Genomic DNA, 22,550 nt, shown 5'->3' with positions numbered 1-22,550 from the left:
CGGGTTCAATTCCAGCTTTGGGTCACTGTCTATATGTGAAGTTTGCACCACCTTCCCATTTCTGCATGGGTTTCCTCCCACAGTCCAAAGATGTGCAGATTAGGTTGATTGGCCATGCTAAATTGACCCTAGTGTCGGGGGGTTAGCAGGGTAAATATGTGGGATTACAGGAATAGGGCCTGGGTGGGATTGTGGTCGGTGCAGACTCGATGGACTGAATGGCATCCTTCTGCATTGTTAGGATTCTATAACCCCAATAATCCCCCTAACCCAGACATCTTTGGGCACTAAGGGGCAATTTAGCATGGCCAATCCATCACTGCTACTGTGCTGCCCTATGATGGCAGATGCAGTATAATGTGGATCAATGAGGTTATCCACTTTGGTAGCAATAATAGGAAGACAGATTATAACTTTAATGGGTATAAATTGAGAGGTGGATACTCAATGAGACCTTGGGGTCCCCGTGCATCAGTCGCTGAAAGGAAGTGTGCAGGGACAGCAGGCTTTAAAGAAAGCAAATGGTATGTTGGCCTTAACGAGAGGATTTGAGTATAGGGATAGAAATGTTTTGCTGCAATTGTATAGGGCATTGGTGAGGCCACACCTGGAGTATTGTGTGCAGTTTTGGTTCTGAGGAAGGATGTTCTTGCTATAGAGGGACTGCAGCGAAGGTTTACCAGGCTGATTCCTGGGATGGCAGGTTCGTCATATGAGGAGAGACTAAGTCAGTTAGGATTATATTCACTGGAGTTTAGAGTGAGAGGGATCTCCTAAAATCTTATACATTTCTAGATTTCTAGGATTAGAAAGGGTAGATTCAGAAAGTGTTCCCAATGGTGTGGGCATCCAGAACTCGGGGTCAGAGTTTGAGGATAGGGGGTAAACCTTTTACAACTGGGGTGAGGAGAAATTTCTTCACCCAGAGGGTGATGAATGTGTGCAATTCACTACCACAGAATATAGTTGACCAAAACGTTGTGATTTCAAGAAGAAATTGGATTCAACTCTTGGGATAGAGGGCTCAAGGGATATGGGGGAAAGCAGGGATCAGGATATTGAATTTGATCAGCTATGATCAAAATGAATGGCAGAGCAGGCTTGATGGGCCAAATGACCACCACCTGCTTCTAGTTTCTACACTGTCCTCAGTTTACAAACTCCAGTTTTGTGTAATTTGCAAACTTTAAAATTGTCCCCTGCTCGCCAAGATCTAGATCAATATGTATCAGAAAAAGCAAGGGTTCAGAAGATGTTCAATAAGGTACCTCAAAAGGTTAAGTAATAAGAGCCCAGGGTGTTGGAGATAGTATATTGGGAAGGAAACAGCATGTAGGGATAAGGTTGGTGACCTGCCACCAGTGGGATTCTGCTGGGACTACAGCTTTTTACAGTATATATTAATGACTTGGCAGGAGGAAGCGAATGTATCATCAAATTTAACAGACTACACATAGGTGGAAATGCAAGTTGCAAGAGGGATGCAAACAATTTACCAAGATATTGATAAGTAAGTGAGTAAAAAGTTGGAAAGGTTGTTCATTTCAGAAAGGAGACAAAAAGAACAGTATTTACAAAGAGAAAAACTGCAGAAAGCTGCAACAGTGATTTGGGGGAATTTGTGCATGAAACATGAAGCTAGCACAGGTGCAGCAGATAATCGGAAAAACTCATGGAATGTTGACCCTTGTTTTGAATGGGGAAGTCTTGTTGCAACTGTATAAGAAACTGGTGAGATCACATCTGGATCCTGAGAACAGTTTGGGTCCCATTCTTTAAGCAAAAATATTTTGTTGGGGGCAGTTCAGAGAAGGTTCTTTGGGATGATCTCTGGTGTGGCAAGAATGTCTTCAGAGCAAACGTTAAACATATTCGGATTCTAATGAGGAATGATCTCATTGAAACATATAGGATTCTCAAGGGGCTTGATAGGGTAAATGCTGAGACGATGTTTCTCCTTGTGGAAGAGCCTAGGACCAGAGGGCATAGGCACAGAATAAAGGGGCACCAATTAAGACTGAGATGAGGAAAAATTTCTTAAGGGTTGCAAGTCTTTGGAACTGAACATGTCAGGGCAGAGTCCTTGTGTGTTATAAGGCTGAGAAAGATAGATCCTTGAACAGTAAGGGAATTGAGGATTACTGGGAAAGGACAAGAATGTGGGCGTGAGGAATTTTGGATCAGCCATGATCCTATTGAAAGGTGGAGCAGGCTGGAAGGGCCGAATGATCTACTCTTCCTATTTCTTATGATCTTCTCCCAACCTCCAAAGAACACTTGCAAATGTTTCTCCAGCCTGAAAAATATCCATTGACCATTAATCTCTGCTTCCTAACATTCAAATAATTTTGTATCCACATTGCTACTGTCCCTTTATTCCATGAGCTATAACTGTGCAGTACTGTTTCATATTCCTTCTGAAAGTCCATGTACACTACATCAACAGCATTACCCTCATCGACCCTTTCTGTTGCCGCCTCAAAAAAAAATGGAGCTGAGCATGCTTTCCCCTTTAGAAATCCATGCTGGTTCCTAATGATCCCACGTGTTTCCACTGTTAAACTGACTGGTCTGTAATTGCTGGGGCTATCCTTATGACACTTTTAGTACAAGGACTATTTGACACTTATCAATTTGAACATTTCTAGGGACAATTTTCTCCTTATCACCCTGTCCTGGGTAAGATTAACTTTCCATGGTAAAGATGGATGCAAAGTGTTCACTTAATACCTCTGCCATGCCTCATGTCTCCATGTGTAAAGTCTCTAATCAGTCAATCCTCCTCTTGCCATTTCTATGCCTGCAGAAGACTTTGGCAGCCAACATAAAAGGGGCTCCCACTCTTTTCTCCTCATGCCCCCCACCTCGTGCTTTTTCACCTCCCCTCCTGAACCTTCCGTATTCCTTGGTTCTCAACTGTATTTTCTACCTGACACCGGTCATACACAAACTTTACTTAATTTCTATCTCCTTTCTCATCTGGGGAACTCTGGATTTGTTTGCCCTACCTTTAAGGGAATGTACCTTGACTTGTATCCAGACCATTTCTGTTTTGAAGGTAGCCCATTGTTCAACTTTTTCTGCCAGCCTTTCCTTCCAGTCTAACTGGCCTACTCCATTCTTGCCCCATTGAAATCAGCTCTCCCTCAGTTGATTTACTCTGGATTGCCTATTTTCTTTTTCTATTGTTATCCTAAACCTTATGATACAATGATCACTGTCTCAATGTTCCACTTCCTTTCCAAGAACCATGTCCAACAGTATATTCTGTTAGACTCGGCACATACTGCTATAGAAAACTCTGGACACAATCTAAGGACTTTGTCCCGCTCTGCCCATTGCGCTACCACTGTTCCAGCCTAGTCCTACATTATAACCACTTTTATTATGTTTGCATCTCTGGATTTCCCTGCAGGTTGTTCTTCTACATCCTTGTCGTTTGTTGGTGGTCTATAGACCACATTGTGCATGTAATTGCATCCTTTAACTCCAGCCAGATTGATTCTGTCCTTGAACCCTTGGAAATATCTTCCTTCTCCAGCATTGCAAAGTTCTCCTTTCCTTTCGTGTTCTAAACACCTTGTATCTGGGAATACTTAACACCAAGTCCTGCCCTTGCCTTGACTGAGGTTTCTGTTATTGCCGCAATATCATTTCTTCAATGCAATCTGTGCCACAGTAGTTAAGACTGCTGCCTCTCAGCACCAGGAACCCAGGTTCAATGCCCGGCCTCCGGTCGCTGTCTGAGTGGAGTCTGCACATTCTCCCTGTGTCTGCGTGGGTTTCCTTTGGATGTTCCGGTTTCCTCCCACAATCCGAAACTCCATTCTCCCTCTGTGTACCCGAACAGGCGTTGTAGTGTGGCAACTAGAGGATTTTCACAGTAACTTCGTGGCAGTGTTAATGTAAGCTGCCTTGTGACTAATAAGCTTTTAACTTACTATATTCTTCTGCTTTCTGTCTCCCAGTATTTTGTGCATTCAGTTATTCCTTTTCTAATTTGCCCCTTGGTTTCCACACCCTTGCCGAGTTAGTTTCAAGCCCTCCTTACAGCACTTGCAAAATGCCCTGCAAGGAAATTAAGGGTCGCTTTTTCTACTTGGGTTGTGCATGTTTCTGTGCAGGCCAACAGTTGTTATTATTGGGTTTGAGGTAGGCATAGTGAAGATGTTTCCACTTCTAGCAGGGACTAAAACTAGGCTCTATAAATACAAGGGGAATCCAAAAGGAATTTGGGTGAAACTATGGTGAATGTGGAGCTTGTGACCACAGGAAAAATATGAGGTGATATAGAAAGGTGGATTGGTGCGTGAAGAAGAGGGAGAGAAAGGTTCCTGTGGAGGGTGTGGGCCAAATGGCCTTGTGTATGTCTGTAGACTATTGCAGTAAACACATGAAGTGATAGATTTTGTACTTTGTGCAGCCCAATTTGAGATATGCTAACAGGTAAAGGAGGCATTTGAATCCTTATTGAATCCATGGTTGATCACCAGGCATAGGATATACACGGGGCTTTGCAATTTGAGCAGAACAATGATCATGCTCCCCTCAAGATGTTTGAGTTTTGTTGGGATAGTTTAAAAATTTATCATGAGGCATAGATGAAAGGATTGAACAGTGAGGTGTAAACTAGAATATGGGAAGCAGCTTTGAGCTAAGCCAGTAAAAAGTGAATAAGATATTGTCTTGCACAAGTTGAGGATGTGATTCACAAGGCACAATGTGAATTCTTAAACTCTTGTGCAAACGCCACATCCTTTAGCTATCTAGATCCTAAGCTTTGGAACTCCCTCCCTAAACCTCCACAATCTCTCTTAAAATACTGACTAACTCTCAGGGCACCTGTCGTATTATTTCCTCCTTGTTATGGACATCCTTCCCTAAAGAATCAGATGGATTTTAATGATTATCAATAACTTTACGGTCACAATTATTGAGACCAGACTTTTTTCACTTAATTTCATGTCAGGTGAGTTTTTTTTAAAAAAAACGAAAATCCCACAGCACCTTTAGAGTAGGAGTATTCTCCCTGATGTCTGGAGCCAACGTTCATCCTTTGAAGAGCTAAATTTAACAAAAATCCTTGTCTGGTGGTGTGCAAATTGGTTACCTTGTTTCCTGCATTGTGACAATGACACACTTGGCTGTAAAGTGCTTTGGAATGAGTTGAGGCTGTGAATGCACACATTAAATTATTTTTCTTGCACATCAGGCCGCACTCTACAAGCTGAGAGAAAAGTAAAAGTATTTGCGTTGTTATCCTAGATCGATGGACTACCAGCTGCTTAGTGAAGTAATAATTGGAAGGTGTGATAAGGGATAGGATCTACAAATATTTGGATAGACAGGGACTTATTAGGGAGAGTCAACATGGCTTTGTGCGTGGTAGGTCATGTTTGACCAATCTATTAGAGTTTTTTGAGGAGGTTACCAGGAAAGTGGATGAAGGGAAGGCGATGGATGTTGTCTACCTGGATTTCAGCAAGGCCTTTGACAAGATCCCGCACGGGAGGTTCGTTAGGAAGGTTCAGTTGCTAGGTATACATGGGGAGGTAGTAAATTGGATTAGACACTGGCTCAATGGAAGAAGCCAGAGAGTGGTTGTGGAGGATTGCTTCTCTGAGTGGAGGCCTGTGACTAGTGGTGTGCCGCAGGGATCGGTGTTGGGTCCATTGTTGTTTGTCATCTATACCACCCAGATCATTGATGATGTGGTAAATTGGATCAGCAAATTTGCTGATGATACAAAGATTGGAGGTGTAGTGGACAGTGAGGAAGGTTTTCAAAGCCTGCAGAAGGATTTGGACCAACTAGAAAAATGGGCTGAAAAATGGCAAATGGAATTTAACACAGACAAGTGTGAGATATTGCACTTTGGAAAGACAAACCAAAGTAGAACATACAGGGTAAATGGTCGGACTCTGAACTGTGCAGTTGAACAGAGGGATCTGGGAATACAGGTCCAGAATTCCCTAAAAGTGACGTCACAGGTGGATAAGGTTGTAAAGAGTGCCTTTGGTACATTGGCCTTTATAAATCGGAGTATCGAGTATAAAAGTTGGAGTGTTATGGTAAGGTTATATAAAGCATTGGTGAGGCCGAATTTGGAGTATTGTGTACAGTTTTGGTCACCTAGTTACAGGAAGGATGTAAATAAGATTGAAAGAATGCAGAGAAGGTTCACAAGGATGTTGCCGGGACTTGAACAAACAAAGAACAAAGAACAACACAGCACAGGAACAGGCCCTTCGGCCCTCCAAGCCCACGCCGCTCCCCGGTCCAGGATTGAATCCTGAATCCAGGATCCCCGCCCAATTTTCCAGCCTATCTACATACCAATATCCTATCCACCGAGCTGTCCCTCACAGCTACGATGCTTTGTTCATCACAACCTATTAACTCACCCCCACCCCCCCATTCCAGACCATGTGATCTCCAGGGAGAGGCGAAAACCCAGAGTGAAAAACCCCAGGGCCAATATGGGGAAAAAAAATCTGGGAAATTCCTCTCCGACCCCCTGAGGCGATCGAAACGAGTCCAGGAGATCACAATGGCCCCGATCGGAAAATGCTTCCCAGTACTGTGTGCAGTTCTGGTCCCCACATTACAGGAAGGATGTGGAGGCTTTGGAGAGGGTGCAGAGGAGGTTTACCAGGATGTTGCCTGGTATGGAGGGGAGATCCTATGAGGAGAGGCTGAGGGATTTGGGATTGTTTTCGCTGGAAAGGCGGCGGCTAAGAGGGGATCTTATTGAAACATATAAGATGATTAGAGGTTTAGATAGGGTGGATAGTGATAGCCTTTTTCCTCTGATGGAGAAATCCAGCACGAGGGGGCATGGCTTTAAATTGAGGGGGGGTAGTTATAGAACCGATGTCAGGGGTAGGTTCTTTACCCAGAGGGTGGTGAGGGATTGGAATGCCCTGCCAGCATCAGTAGTAAATGCGCCTAGTTTGGGGGCGTTTAAGAGATCCGTAGATAGGTTCATGGACGAAAAGAAATTGGTTTAGGTTGGAGGGTCACAGTTTTTTTTTTTAACTGGTCGGTGCAACATCGTGGGCCAAAGGGCCTGTTCTGCGCTGTAATGTTCTATGTTCTATAACCCTAGTCATTTCCACTTCCACGAACACCATATGAATTCCCTGCCCCCGAGACAGGTTCCCAACTATCTGCAGTCTCACTCTGTACTGGCACCAGCAAGATGATCATAGAATGAAGCCTTGAAACGAGAAACCAGGAACAATTAGCCCGCGCCGCTCCCTGGTCCAAACTAGACCACTCTTTTGTATCCCTCCATTCCCACTCCGTTCATATAGCTGTCTAGATAAGTCTTAAACGTTCCCAGTGTGTCCGCCTCCACCACCTTGCCCGGCAACACATTCCAGGCCCCCACGACCCTCTGTGTGAAATATGTCCTTCTGATATCTGTGTTAAACCTCCCCCCCCTTCACCTTGAACCTATGACCCCTCGTGAATGTCACCACCGACCCGGGGAAAAGCTTCCCACCGTTCACCCTATCTATGCCTTTCATAATTTTATACACCTCTATTAAGTCTCCCCTCATCCTCCGTCTTTCCAAGGAGAACAACCCCAGTTTCCCCAATCTCTCCTCATAACTAAGCCCCTCCATACCAGGCAACATCCTGGTAAACCTCCTCTGTACTCTCTCCAAAGCCTCCACGTCCTTCTGGTAGTGTGGCGACCAGAACTGGACGCAGTATTCCAAATGCGGCCGAACCAACGTTCTATACATCTGCAACATCAGACCCCAACTTTTATACTCTATGCCCCGTCCTATAAAGGCAAGCATGCCATATGCCTTCTTCACCACCTTCTCCACCTGTGACGTCACCTTCAAAGATCTGTGGACTTGCACACCCAGGTCCCTCTGCGTCTCTACACCCTTTATGGTTCTTCCATTTATCGTGTAGCTCCTCCCTACATTATTCCCACCAAAATGCATCACTTCGCATTTATCAGGATTGAACTCCATCTGCCATTTCCTTGCCCAAATTTCCAGCCTATCTATGTCCTTCTGTAGCCTCTGACAATGTTCCTCACTATCTGCAAGTCCTGCCAGTTTTGTGTCGTCCGCAAACTTACTGATCACCCCAGTTACTCCTTCTTCCAGATCATTTATATAAATCACAAACAGCAGAGGTTGAGAAGCTGAGTTACAGAGAGAGATTGAATAGGTTGGGACTTTATTCCCTGGAGCGTAGAAGAATGAGGGGAGATTTGATAGAGGTGTATAAGATTTTGATGGGTATAGATAGAGTGAATGCAAGCAGGCTTTTTCCACTGAGGCTAGGGGAAAAAAAACCAGAGGGCATGGGTTAAGGGTGAAAGGAGAAAAGTTTAAAGGGAATATTAGGGGGGGGCTTCTTCACGCAGAGAGTGGAATGAGCTGCCGGATAAAGTGATAAATGCATTTAACATTTAAGAAAAACTTGGACGGGTTCATGGATGAGAGGGGTGTGGAGGGATATGGTCCAAGTGCAGGTCAGTGGGACTAGGCAAAAAATGGTTTGGCACAGACAAGAAGGGCCAAAAGGCCTGTTTCTGAGCTGTAATTTTCTATGGTTCTAATAAAATGGAAATACTTGAAGAGAGAGAATTGATGTCTTGGGTCAACAACCTGTCATCAAATGAGAATTTTATTAGAGTTGAAACTGTTTAAGCTTGTTCCAAAGGTCATCAACTATTTCTCCATGTGTTGCAAGACCCCTTGAGTATTTACAACATTATTTTTGCTGCCCAGTTTTTAAATTTGTTTAGCAATGCTACGCCATTTACTAAAATACTTTAACATATTCATTTTTGTTTTCCAGATCATGCAAGCACAATTTTCACAAGACAACAATCCAGATGCACAAACCCTCCAAAAACTTGCCGACAGAACTGGTTTAAGCAGGCGTGTTATACAGGTGAGGCATTTCCAATTGAAATGATCTTGAGTTAAAAGTCTTTAACTTGGAGCTGAGTTCATGGGCTTCTCTCATCCCTCATACCCTGTTACCTAAATGTGAATCATTTATTGTGATTCTGGTGTCTTACTGTCTGGTGCATTGGTTGGACTCTTGCCTGGGTCAAAGCTGTGGATTGAGTTGCGTTCTGAGGACTTCAACAATAATCCAGGCTTACAGATGGGTAGAGAAGTGAGGCTGTGTCGAGGACGTGCATCTGCAAATGTTGGTTGAGTGAGCAAAAATTTGACACTTGGAATCTATAATGCAGAAAATGTGAATGTGACAAGAATAGAAAATTGGCAAATAGAGTGCAGAACTGAGGTACCGAGGGATCTGGGTGTCCTGGTACATGAATCAGGGAAAGATGGTGTGCAGATACAAGTGATGGGGGAGATGAATGTTGTCATTTTTTTGCAAGGCGGATGGAATATAAATATCGGGATGTTGTGTGCGGCCATGGTGAGACCACATTGGAATGCTGTGTACAGTTTTTATCTTAAAGACTACAAAATACATTAGCAGCTAAAAGAAGGTTCGCTCAACTGATAAATGGGATGAAGGCATTTCTTCTGAGGCAAGGTTGGAGAGGTTGAGCTTGTATCTATTAATGTTTTTGAAGAATGAGGCAACTCCACCTAAGCTCTCAACATCTCCCCAGTATCTCTTTTGCTCTTTCATCTTTGATTCCATTGCCCTTGGCCCTTTGAATATAAAAATCTTCCATGTTCTCCTGATTGCCCCCACTTTTGAGGCAAATAAAATTTAATAAACTTGCTTCCTATATGACTTCCAAATCATACTCCGCTTTGAAATTTAACAACTGGAAACAACCCTTCTTTATCTCCTAATGCAAATTTGTACTTGCTGCTTATTTAATATATAGAAAAATCACACCTAGATTTGATATCAATTTTGTAGACAATTCACTCACTATACCCAACAAGAAAGATTGAGGGTAGCTGGAAGAGAAACCACATTCCGACTAGCCACAATATTACTGAATGGTGGCACAAGCTTGAGGGGTCAAATTGCCAACTCCCTATGTGTGTATATTTTGGTCATCCCTCTGAAATTTGATCAGCATTCCTTTCTTTCCCTTTTTTAACCATATGAACTGCATCCAGCTCCTTTGTTCCACAGTTGGTGACCGTGCGCTCAGCTGGCTGGCCTCCAAGCTCTGAGATTTTCATCTTCCCTAATAGCACCTTGGGTGACCATATGACATGGGGGCAGAATTAGGCCACTCGGCCCATCGAGTCTGTCCCGCCATTCAATCATGGCTGATATTTTTCTCATCCCCATTCTCCTGTCTTTTCCCCATAACCCCTGATCCCCTTATTAATCAAGAATCTATCTATCTCTGTCTTAAAGACACTCAATAACCTGGCCTCCATAGCCTTCTGCGGCAAAGAGTTCCACAGATTCACCACTCTTTGGCTGAAGAAATTCCTCCTCGTCTCTGTTTTAAAGGATCGTCCCTTTAGCCTGAGGTTGTGCCCTCTGGTTCTAGATTTCCTACTGGTGGAAACATCCTCTTCATGTCCACTCTATCCAGGCCTCGCAGTATCCTGTAAGTTTCAATAAGATCCCCCCTCATCCTTCTAAACTCCGAGTACAGATCCAGAGTCCTCAACCGTTCTGCATACAACAAACTATTCATTCCAGGGATCATTCTTGTGGTTTGATAATTGCCCCTGTTCAGACCCAGCTGCTCATTTATTTACTGCAAAATAGAATTGTTACACAATACAATCTTGTCTATTCGAGAATTTCTCATTTCAATACAGTGCATCTTCTCTTTTTGCTATATTGCTACTTATTAATGCAATGCTGCAGCTTGCTGCCGCTGCACAGGGGCACACATTGTTCCCAGTGTCACAGTGCCTCTGTCATCACTGCTAGTGATGCTGCAGAGAGCTGCCTGTGGGTTTTGGGGGCTTGGTACAACATGGTGGGCCGAAGGGCCTGTTCTGTGCTGTACTGTTCTATGTCACTCACTACATTGCTTGCTGCCTCACCAGAATGAGCAGAGGGATGGGCATTGAATGGCAGGCGGCAGCAACAATGGACACAATCACAGGCAAAAGGTGGTGTTGATGCACAGTAAATGTAAACCTCAACTCTTGATAGTTACTGGATAGATAACTGCAGCAGGTATACCAGTGTGTGACGTCAGAAATGTTGCAGGAGGGAGGGTTTCAGATTCCTGTGACTTTCTGCAAGGGGGGTAGATCATCACACTTGCCCGCTCCATCATTGAGATTATGGCTGATCTGACTGGCCTCGACTCCACTTTCCTGACTCTTTGCAGTCTCCTGACCCCAGTAATCCTTTGACTCCCTTGTCAATCAATCGATCCAAATCTGCAACCCCCCCTCTTGTGGAAAAGACTTCTACAGACTTAGCAAAAAATTATCCCCTCAACTGAGACTCATTTTAAAATGGTGTCCCCTAGTTCTAGTCTCGAGAGAAAACAGTTGAGGACATTGGCTGCAAGAAGTACAAGTATGCCTATGTCCCAGACTCCCATCAGCATCCCCAAGTACATCCTAACCCAATGACACTGTGGTAAATGGGAGGAGGGGAGTGGTCCTGGGAATCTGACTCCAGAGCTCATGGCATAATCTCAGCATCAGGTCAAGCCGCCACCTACTCTCCTCCCTCAGCTTATGAATTAGCTTTGCTCCATGCTCAATAGTACTTCTGCACTGAAGGTGGTATGGGCACAGTACTCTGGGTGGGGGACTTCAGTGCCCATCAAGTTCTGAAGACGGCTGGTAAGAGAACCAACAAGATGGGGAAAAACTTGCTTTGAATTTCTCCCTCACCAATCTACCTATCATTGATCCACCTGAATCTACCTAACTCCGTATTGGTGGGAGTGACCATTGAGCAGTCCTTCAGCATAGGCACAGTGGGGCAGATTTTGAAGGTATCATAATGTGACTCTATCAGCAGGAGTGTAATTTTGCAACCTTTTTAAATTGGCAACATGATGTTTGCAGGTTTGGTTCCAGAACTGCAGAGCACGTCATAAGAAGCATGTGAGTCCAAACCATCTGTCCACTACCCCAGTGACAGCGGCACAACAGGAGAGAGTCTCACCACCAATGCTGGATGAAATGACTTATTCTGCCTATGTAGCACCGGATGGACAGATGTTGACAGCCTTACACACCTACATGGAATGTAAGTTCTTGGAACAAGAGTGACTAGGTTATGGTCTAGTGGGCACCTTGGCTCATTGGATTGCAGTGTCTTCTTGAGCCACTCTTGAGTAGAAACGTTTGAGTACAACAATCCAGGCTAACTCCCAGTACTGAGTGTTGCACTATTGGGAAGTGACATTTTTTAAGATGAGATTGAGGGGAGATGCTGTTGGGTGGATATCAGGGATTCCATGACATCCTTGAAGAGCAAGGCATTCTCCCAGTGTCTTGGTCAATATTTATCCCTCAAACTATTTTGTGTTGTTTCAGATTTATTCTTTCACAGGATAAAGGGTGTCACTGGAAAGCCAGACTTTGTTGCCTATCCCTAATTTCCCTTGATGTGGAGTTGCCAGCGTTGGACTGGGGTGGGCACAGTAAGTGGTCTCTCAACACCAGGTTAAAGTCCAACTGGTTTATTTGGTAGCACGAGCTTTCAGAGTGTTGCCCCTCGGGGTCAATGCTCCGAAAGCTCGTGCTACCAAATAAACCTGTTGGACTTTAACCTGGTGTTGAGAGACCACTTACTGTGCCTATTTTTCCTTAAGTGATGGCACTGCATGGTTCAAGGCAGCAGCACACCTGTGGTACTGTAAGGGAGGGGGTGCACCCGTGAAACAGCAATAGAATTCCAAGAGTGATTTGGATGGGAGCTTGCAGGTGATAGTGTATCTAAGCATCTGTTATCCTTGTCCTTTTGAGGTTGAGTTTGGAAGGTGCTGTTGAAGGAGGCTTCAGTTGCTGCAGTGCATCTTTTGTGTGGATGGTGTACACTGTTGGCACTGGGGCAGGAAGCAGCTGATACAATGGATCTATCAGGGCAATCCTGTTTGTGGATTTTGGGTAGAAGGGGGCTGAGGGATTGGGGAACTGGAGTGGGAAGCTCCCCAGAGGCAATGATGTCTGACAGTACTGGAAGCAATGGGCTTGATGTTTGGTGGGGTTGTGGCCCAGGGTGAGGTGGGAGGGAGAGTCTGGGAGTTGGCACTCAGGTTCTGAGGTGAAGTTTAGCACGCCAAGTGACAACAGCACCACCCTTGTCAGCAGGTTTGATAAGTTAGGGATTGGACTTGAGTGAACAGAGTGCAGCAAGTTCAGAAGGAGACAGCTTGGAGTGGGTGAGAGTGGCAGAGAAATTGAGGTGGTTGATGTTGTGCTGACAGTTCCAATGGAAAGGTCAAGCAGGAAGGGGATCCAGGTAGAGGGGGGAAAACTGGAGGCAGGTGAAAGATCTCTTCTGCTGTTTGTTGTAATCAGTCTCTATTGTAAGTTGCTTTTGCTGTTTGGCATTCTAGTTGTCCCAGTTGTAATGTCGCCAGGTTTGTCACTTCATTTTTGGGTATATCTGGTGCTGCTCCCCGGCATGCCCCCATATAATCTTTGTTCAACCAGGGTTGGTTCCCTGACTTGGTGGTAATGATAGAGTGGGGCACATGCCAGACCATGAGGTTACAGATTGTGGTTGCATACAATTCTGCTGATGGCCCACTGCACCTCATGGATGCCCAGTTTTGAGTTGCTGAATTTGTTTGAAATCTATTATTGCTGGAATATTAATCCAGAAACTCAGCAAATGTTCTGGGCATCTGGATTCAAATCCTGCAAGGGTAGATGGTGGAATTTGAATTCAATAAGAATCTACTGATGACTATGAAGCCATTGTCAATTGTTGTGAAAATCCATCTGGTTTTCTAATGTACCTTGGGAAAGGAAATTTTCTGTCCTTACCTGGTCTGGCCTACGTATGACTCCAGATCCCACAGCAACATGGTTAACTCTTAACTGTCTTACAACTGATTGGATTTGTACCCTCTGCCCAGAGCATTAGCCTGAGCCTCTGGATATCGCTATCACCACCTCTTTCTGCTATTCATAGCCCAACACACCTGGTGGATGACCTGTGGGGCAGCATGGTGGCACAGTGGTTAGCACTGCTGCTTCACAGCACCAGGGACCTGGGTTCAATTCCTGGCTTGGGCCAATGTGTGGAGTTTGCATGTTCTCCGTGTCTGCATGGGTTTCCTCTGGGTGCTTTGGTTTCCTCCCACAGTCCAAAGACGTGCTGGCTAGGTGCATTGGCCATGCTAAATTCTCCCTCAGTGAACCTGAACAGGCACTAGAGTGTGGTGACTCGAGGATTTTCACAGTAACTTCATTGCAGTGTGAATGTAAGCCTACTTGTGACTAATAAACATTAACATAGAAACCCTACTTGTGCAGAAAGAGGCCATTTGGCCCATCGAGTCTGCACCGATCACAATCCCACCCAGGCCCTACCCCTATATCCCTACATATTTCCCTGTTGATCCCTCTAACCTACACATCTCAGGACACTTGGGGGCATTTTTTAGCATGGCCAATCAACCTAACCCGCACATCTTTGGACTGTGGGAGGAAACCGGAGCACCTGGAGGAAACCCACGCAGACACGAGGAGAATGTGCAAACTCCACACAGACAGTGACCCAAGCTGAGAATCGAACCCAGGTCCCTGGAGCTGTGAAGCAGCAGTGCTAACCACTGTGCTACCGTGCCGCCCAACATTAGGACATTAAGTTTTGAGCTGCTAGATCTGTTCCGATCTATCCCATTTAGCACGGTGGGTTGTCCATTGTGTTGTGTGGCACCATCTTCTGTGTGAAGATGACCCTCCTGCCAATACTGTCCTGGCTAGATCTACCTGCAGCAGGTAGACTGAGGGGAAGGTCAGGAAGGTTTTTCTGTTGGCTGTTGCTGCCCAGTCTGGTGAAATGTCCTTTAGAATTCTGCCAACTTGGTCAGCAATAATGCTATTGAACCACTCTGGAAATTTAAATCACCCCACCCAGAATACAATGTCCTTGCCATCCTTTACTTCCTCCAAGGTGTCCAGTATGGAGAACCAATTCATTATCTGAGGGAAGGGTGGTAATCAACAAGATGTTCCTGTTCCCTTGGCCCAAGTTTGGCCTGATGTCATGTGACTGCAGTACTGACGACTCCCCCCTCACTGTGCCACCACCTCTGGTAGCTTTGTCGTGCCTGGGATAGTGGTGCTGTATGATCATACCAAACTGTTCCTCGAGTTGTTACTTGATGAGTCTTTGGGGTCATTCTGCCAGTTTCAGCACAAACTCCAGCTATCAGTCAGGGGCATTTACAGGGTCTCGGGGCAAAGTGTGCTGTTTATGGTGCCTTGATTAATGCTAGTTGGTCCATCTGGTTTTATTCCTTTGCCTCTGCAACTGTGGGGCTTATTAGGACATTTCAAAGAGCACTTACTAATCAACTACGATCTAGAGTCACTTGTAGATGAGGCAGAGGTGGCAAATTTTGAGATATCCATCTGATGGTTGCCATAGCGCCTCAGTGCCAGGGACCCGGGTTCCATTCCTGGCTTGGGTCACTGTGCGGAGTCTGCACGTTCTCGTATCACCATCAGGTGAAACATCCTGACAAGCCCCTTAAGAATCCTATGTTTCAATAAGGTCACCTCTCATTCTTCTAAATTCCATTATTCTGTTTAACCTTTCCTCATGAGACAGTCACTCCATACTGGGGATCATAGTGAACATTCTCTGAACTGTCTCCAATGAAATAATATTGTGGTCTCACCAGCCCTTGTGCATTTGCAGCAAGACTTCCCTAAAGCCAATGTTCTGTTAGCCTTCCTGATTACTTCCTGCGCCTGTGCTAGCTTTGTGTTACATGAACAAGTACCTCCAAGTCCCTTTGGGACCCAACTGGTTACACGTCAGCAACCTGAAAAGAACCCTTTATTCTACATGCTGTTTCCTGCCCATTCGCCAGTTCTCTATCCATGCCAATATATTACCCTCCTACACCATGGGTTCTTATCTTATGACTTAGACAAGGTATCTCACAAAAGGCTAACACCTTCTGGAAGTCCAAATGCAACATGTTTACTGGTTCCTCTCTCTGCATCCAGCAACATTGTAACACTTTCCTCCTTGCCCTGTGACACCCCCAGACCAATTATCACTTGGTATATATCAGACATTGGCTATCTGCAAATTAGTTTGTTGTGTTTCCTATACTACAGTGACTATGTTTAAATATTTTGTTGCTTTGGCTTGTCTTTTGAGCTTTTTTTATTTCTAATGTCTCAACAAACTTTGATCATGAAATTAGAATTTTTTTTACGTTGGGTTCCCCAGCTATTTCAGTTCTGCACATTGCAGGGGTATGGTAGTGTTTCTGTCACTGCAGTTTCTAAATCAATTTTAATTAAATTAAATCTGAAAATAAAAAGTTTGTGATCACAAGTGAGACCCGGACTGGCTCATCAATATCCTTCATGGATCTTGGTTTCCGCCTCAGTGTGACTCCAATTCCATGCCAACGTGACCACCTTCTGAAGTGCTCAGTGAACCCACTAAATTGAATATCTGCTCCTGGCAGTTCAAGAAGGGAATACCTCCAATTTCTCGTGTAATTAGGGATGGATAATAAATGTGGGCCTGGTAGCTGTATTTATTTGGAGCTATTGTTCGGTTAGGAATTCCAGGGTTTTGACTTGACAACCACAAATTTAACTTGGCATATCTGTAACGTTGGAAGATTTGGGTGTATTTCTTTCCCTTCAATATTAATTTTCTAAATGTATCATGAAGATGATTCATTATGGGGGTACTTGAACATTCTTAAACAACAAAATTATTATCTTTTTATGGTTAACACTGCTGCCTCACAGCGCCAGGGACCTGGGTTTGATTCCTGGCTTGGGTCACTGTCTGTGTGGAGTCTGCACGTTCTCCCCGTGTCTGTGTGGGTTTCCTCCGGGTGCTCCGGTTTCCTCCCACAGTCTGAAAGACGTGTTGGTTAGGTGCTTCGACCCAAACAGGTGCCGGAGTGTGGCGACTAGGGAATTTCACAGTAACTTCATTGCGGTGTTAATGTAAGCCTTACTTGTGACGAATAAATAAACTTTTTTAAACACAACGCCGGGTCTGGCAACACCTGTAGAGAGGGAAACCGATGCTGCCAGACCACCCTGCGTTTTTCCAGCATTTTGTTGTTTCAGATTTCCAGCATCTGCAGTATTTTTTTTTTAAAGACTTAATTGCTTGCAAAGCATCACCAATGGGACAGGCAATTTGTTCCTTTTCTGATAAAGAATGATCAAGAGGTGGAGAAACCAACAATGGTGAATTTGATCAAATATTTTGTTTTAAACTTTGTCTTGAGTTGGAATCGTGGTTTGTTTTTTCCTCTTGAGACTGTTTGTGAGTTCCTGCCCTTTGGGGCCAGGGGAATAGACCATGCAGGTCCCTTCTGCTTGTTCTACCATTCAGGTGACTGGTAGGACCGGGAAGAAACATTCATTAGGCTTTCACATGTAGGGTGAGGAAAATCTGTATGATTTCACTTTGTTGCTGAACATTATCCGAATCTCTGTTACAGCCAGTCTTATCTTGATTGATAAGGGGGTCGGGGTTATGGGGAAAAGGCAGGAGAATGGGGATGAGAAAAATATCAGCCATGATCGAATGGTGGAGCAGACTTGATGGGCCGAGTGGCCTAACTCTGCTATGTCTTATGGCCTTAGGACAGGCTTGAGGTGCTGAGTACCTACTGCTTTTTGAGACCATGTGAGATGTAACACAATTAGAATGTGATGCAAGTATTTTGCACTCGGCCTTGGTCATCTTAGGTTTGAGGAACTTGGCAAGCTTTCTTGAGAGAAAATGGTTTGCTCTGATTTTTATTAAAGGGGGTAAATTGGACTGGTAATCCAGAGACTGAGGTTTGTGTTTTGGAGACATGAATTCCCACCACAGCAACTAGTAATAAATAACCTGGAATATAAAGCTAGTTTCAGTAATAGTAACCATGAAACTGTTGTAGGTTGTGATTTAAAAAGCCCATCTTGTTCACCAATTGTCCCTTTAGGGAAGGAAATCTGCCATCCCTACCTGGTTATAAATGTGAGGTTATCCACTTTGGTAGCAATAATAGGAAGACAATCTTGATCAATTGGGCCAGTGGGCTGACGAATGGCAAATGGAGTTTAATTTAGACAAATGCGAGGTGATGCATTTTGGTAGATTGAACCAGGGCAGGACTTACTCAGTTTATGGTAGGGCGTTGGGGAGAGTTATAGAACAAAGAGATTGGAGGGGTACATGTTCATAGCTCCTTTGAAAGTGGAGTCACAGGTGGACAGAGTGGTGAAGAAGGCATTTGGCATGCTTTGTTTCATTGAAGACAGAAGTTGGGATGTCTTGTTGAAGTTGTACAAGACATTGGTAAGGCCACACTTGGAATATTGTGTGCAATTCTGGTCACCCTATTATAGAAAGGATATTATTAAACTAGAAAGAGTGCAGAAAAGATTTACTAGGATGCTACCAGGACTTGATGGATTGAGTTATAAGGAGAGACTGAATAGACTGGGACTTTTCTCTCTGGAACATAGGAGGCTGAGGGGTGACCTTATAGAGGTCTATAAAATGAGGGGTGTAGACAAGGTAGACAGTCAATATCTTTTCCCAAAGGTAGGGGAGTCTAAAACTAGAGGGCATAGGTTTAAGGGGAGAGGTACAAAAGTGTCCAGAGGGGCAACTTTTTCAGAGGGTGGTGAGTGTCTGGAACAAGCTGCCAGAGGTAGTATTAGAGGCGGGTACAATTTTATCTTTTAAAAAGCATTTAGATAGTTACATGGGTATGATGGGTATAGAGGGATATGGGCCAAATGTGGGCAATTGGGATTAGCTTGGGGGTTTAAAAAAAAGGGCAGCATGGACAAGTTTGGCTGAAGGGCCTGTTTCCATGCTGTAAACCTCTGACAGATTATTATTTGAATGGGTGTAAATTGAGAGAGGTGGATATTCAGCGAGACCTTGAGTCCCCGTGTATCAGTCGCGGAAAGTAAGCACGCAGGTACAGCAGGCAGTAAAGAAGGCAAATGGCATGTTGGCCTTCACCGTGAGAGGATTTGAGTATAGGGATAGGGATGTTTTACTGCAATTGTATAGGGTGTTGGTGAGGCCACACCTGGAGTATTGTGTGCAGTTTTAGTGTCCTTATCTGAGGAAGGATGCCCTTGCGATAGAGGGAGTAGAGCGAAGGCTTATCAGACTGATTCCTGGGATGGCAGGTCTGTCATATGAGAGACTAAGTTGGTTATGCTTATATTCACTGGAGTTTAGAAGAGAGAAGGGATCTCATAGAAACATAAAATTCTAACAGGGTTAGACAGGGTAGATTCAGAAAGAATGTTACCCGATGGAGGGGGAGTCCAGAACTAGGGGAAATTTCTTCACCCAGAGGGTGAATGTGTGGAATTCGCTACCACAAAGTAGTTGAGGTCAAAATGTTGTCTGACTTCGAGGGGAAAAAAATTAGAAGGAGCTCTGGAGCTCTGGGGATCAAGGGATATGGGAGGAAGGTGTGGGGTCAGGACATTGAATTCCCTAATCATGTATGGTGGAGCAGGCTTGAAGGACCGAATGGCCTACTCCTGCTTCTAGTTTGTTTCTAAGATCTAGCCTACATGTGATTCCAGACTTTCAGCAATGTGGTTGACTCTTAAATGCCCTCTGAAATGTCGGAGTGATACACTCAGTTCAAGGGCAAGTAGAGATGGGCCCAGCCAGTGACATGTCCATGACATGACCTGTTTTAAAAAGGTTTGAGATTATATTGGCTTGTTTAAGCCTGATGTGTTTTTCAGATGTAGTCACTTGTGTCGGGAATATCAATCAATTTATGCACAATGAGCTCCCACAACACCATGTTGTAACCATCTGTGTTTTCAGCCAAGTTGGTTTTGAGGGATGAATGTGTGCCAATGGGAGAAAACTTCCCTGCTCTCTGAAGTAGTTTTCTGGGACCTTTTAACATTCTTCTCCCCCCCCCCCCCCCCCCCCCCACAACCACCACAAGGGGGTACAAGTTGGCCAAAAGCAGCACCTCTGTCAGTGATGTAAAATAAAAAACATGGAGCTTGGTCCATTGTAGTTGGCCCTGGATTTGTGCACCAGTTTCTGGAGTGGGATTTGAACTTAACCTTCTGACCCTGAGGAGTTCTGCCCATCAAACCACAGTTCATGCAATTGGTTGAAATTAGCAGCAACTCCCAAGGCTTCTTGGAGAGCACCAACCAAAGCAATGACCAAGGACCTGCCTTCATCATTTGGTCCAGATCCTGGAACTGCCTCCTGAATGATGCTTTGGGAGTACCTTCACTGCATAGACTGCTACTGTTCCAGAAAGTTGGTCCACAACCAATGACACCACATCCCATGATTGAAAGTAAAACATTGAGCAGATCTGGGCAGTATTGGCACTTCCTGAAATTACCCATCTTCCTATTTCTTGTGTTCTAATTTTTGTTGAAAGCTTTAAATATTTTTCTTCTTGTCAAAACCTAATCTCTCGATCCTGTTAACAGCTCATTCACCAACATCACTGGGACTTCGGCCTCTTCCACCTCATGCAATGACACAACTCCCCATTGGCCATGCTTGACTTCCCTTCAATCAGCTATTGATTTTTGTTGAATATTCAGGTTGGAAGATGAATGCAAAGTGGATCCATCTACTGCATTTCAATCCACTTTTGAAGAGTGTTGCAGATGAGGAACTTTTCCCCAATCCCTCATTTTCTTATTTATTGGCGTCTAGTGGAGCACTTTTGATCAATTTAAAGTCCTATTTTGGTTACTAATGTGCCAAATGTTTACAACCTTGACTGTTGTATAAATGTTAACACTAGTTTATATTGGTAAATTATTGTTCGAGTATATCGAGTGTTTGAAACCCTATGTTGTTTTATACAGTTCACTTGATGATTCAAGGAGAGGAATTTGTAAGAAGCCCTGTTATTTGTTATGTAGTTTCTGTTGCACCAATGTTGAATTCTGGACTAAAAAGAAAATAAATGTTTGCTACTGATGCTTAAGGCTCAATCTTTATTATAACAGCCTTGGATACAAGCAGAATCGGTATAATTACTGAGGATAATGTGTGATTCTATTGACCACAAGGAAACTTTTATTAAAACAAACTTTATTTAACAACGCTGTTAACTTTTACAATTGAAATACTTGAACATGACTAGCCTATCTTAGTTCAAATTTAGGTGAGATATCTCAGAAGTAAACTACTCCTTCCAAAGTTAGCAAACAGTAAGAAGTCTCTCATCAAGTTAAAGTCCAACAGGTTTATTTGGAATCTCACTCTTTTGGAGCGCTGCTCCTTCATCAGGTGAGTGGGTCAATATACATAGAACATAGAACAGTACAGCACAGAACAGGCCCTTCGGCCCACGATGTTGTGCCGAGCTTTATCTGAAAAAATTCAGATAAATTCAAATATAGGCGATCTTCTTGGTGATCTTCTCCACGTTGAGCTGGTGGTTTATGGTGTTGATGGTAGCCATGATGTGGAGATGCTGGCGTTGGACTGGGGTGGGCACAGTAAGAAGTCTCTCAACACCAGGTTAAAGTCCAACAGGTTTATTTGGAATCACGCACTTTCGGAGTGTTGCTCTATCAGGTGAGTGGCACACCTGATGAAGGGGCAACACTCTGAAATCTCGTGATTCCAAATAAACCTGTTGGACTTTAACCTGGTGTTCAGAGACTTCTTACTGTGCCAACGCCAGCATCTGTAGTCAAAGTTAGCAAACAACCGGTTTACAAGCTGGTATGTGAGCTGTTAGCCTTCCAGCCTCCAGAACACCCCTGGAAAGAAACCTATTTTCTAGCAGGTGCCAAACAGAAGTCTCCAGAGAGAAAGGAGCTCCTGCTCCTTGCAAATCCAAACAGAAATGCCTGCATGGCTCCTCCCATTAGCACATGACTCGGCCTCTGGCAATCAGCCTAATTAAACCCTACTCTGAAACCCAGAGGATACTGCTTTTGAAAATTGCTTCAAATGAAGCTAAAATGTAACCTAATGACTTCAACCAAGTACAAGCATGTTGATACGACACTTGATCTTGGCCAAAAGGCCGAGAAGCGATGCACACAAAAAATAAACAACTGCATTAGCTCAGATTAAAACCAATGCCCTACGATCAATTATTCCTGCACATTCTCCGCATGTGAGCTGCCAGGAGCAGCGAGAGCGACACTGTTTAAACCGAGCAGGCTCTTGCCTGTCACAAGAACCATGATGTAAATACATTTAACTTAAAAGGTACAATATTGTCATAGGCATTTAGCTTCTCAAATGTTCTCGGAATATCACTTTGGGTAGGGGAAGTTTTTGTTAGTGACTCCCTTAATTGTACCAATTGATCATTGGTATGTGTGTATTGGTTCTAAGCATGAGACAGAAGCCTTTTAAATGTTGGGGGGAGTCCATCCCTGATCTCCGAGCACAGAATGAGCTGCTTGCCATGGAGATTCCCTCCACCTCCACAT

The 22,550-nt window shown here is 44.2% G+C and overlaps 1 protein-coding gene and 1 pseudogene across 2 annotated transcripts in view; one reads left to right on the top strand and one right to left on the bottom strand.

Annotated features, from left to right (window-relative positions):
- The window catches only part of LOC144497986 (LIM/homeobox protein Lhx8), a 36,974-nt gene extending 15,898 nt beyond the window's left edge, over nucleotides 1-21,076 (top strand). For both annotated transcript variants that reach the window (XM_078219448.1, XM_078219449.1), the window contains 3 exons: nucleotides 8,833-8,928; nucleotides 11,976-12,159; nucleotides 20,574-21,076. In XM_078219448.1, coding sequence (XP_078075574.1) covers nucleotides 8,833-8,928; nucleotides 11,976-12,159; nucleotides 20,574-20,650 — 357 coding nt within the window. In that variant the 3' untranslated portion in view covers nucleotides 20,651-21,076. The remainder of the gene's footprint in view (nucleotides 1-8,832; nucleotides 8,929-11,975; nucleotides 12,160-20,573) is intronic.
- Nucleotides 21,077-22,003: 927 nt separating this feature from the next.
- On the bottom strand, nucleotides 22,004-22,147 carry LOC144498116 (U2 spliceosomal RNA; annotated as a pseudogene).
- Between the last annotated feature and the right edge of the window lie 403 nt (nucleotides 22,148-22,550).

This window comes from Mustelus asterias, chromosome 8 (genome assembly GCF_964213995.1).
Source record: "Mustelus asterias chromosome 8, sMusAst1.hap1.1, whole genome shotgun sequence".
Classification (NCBI taxonomy): Eukaryota; Metazoa; Chordata; class Chondrichthyes; order Carcharhiniformes; family Triakidae; genus Mustelus; species Mustelus asterias.
This window is presented reverse-complemented; position numbering and strand designations above follow the sequence as displayed.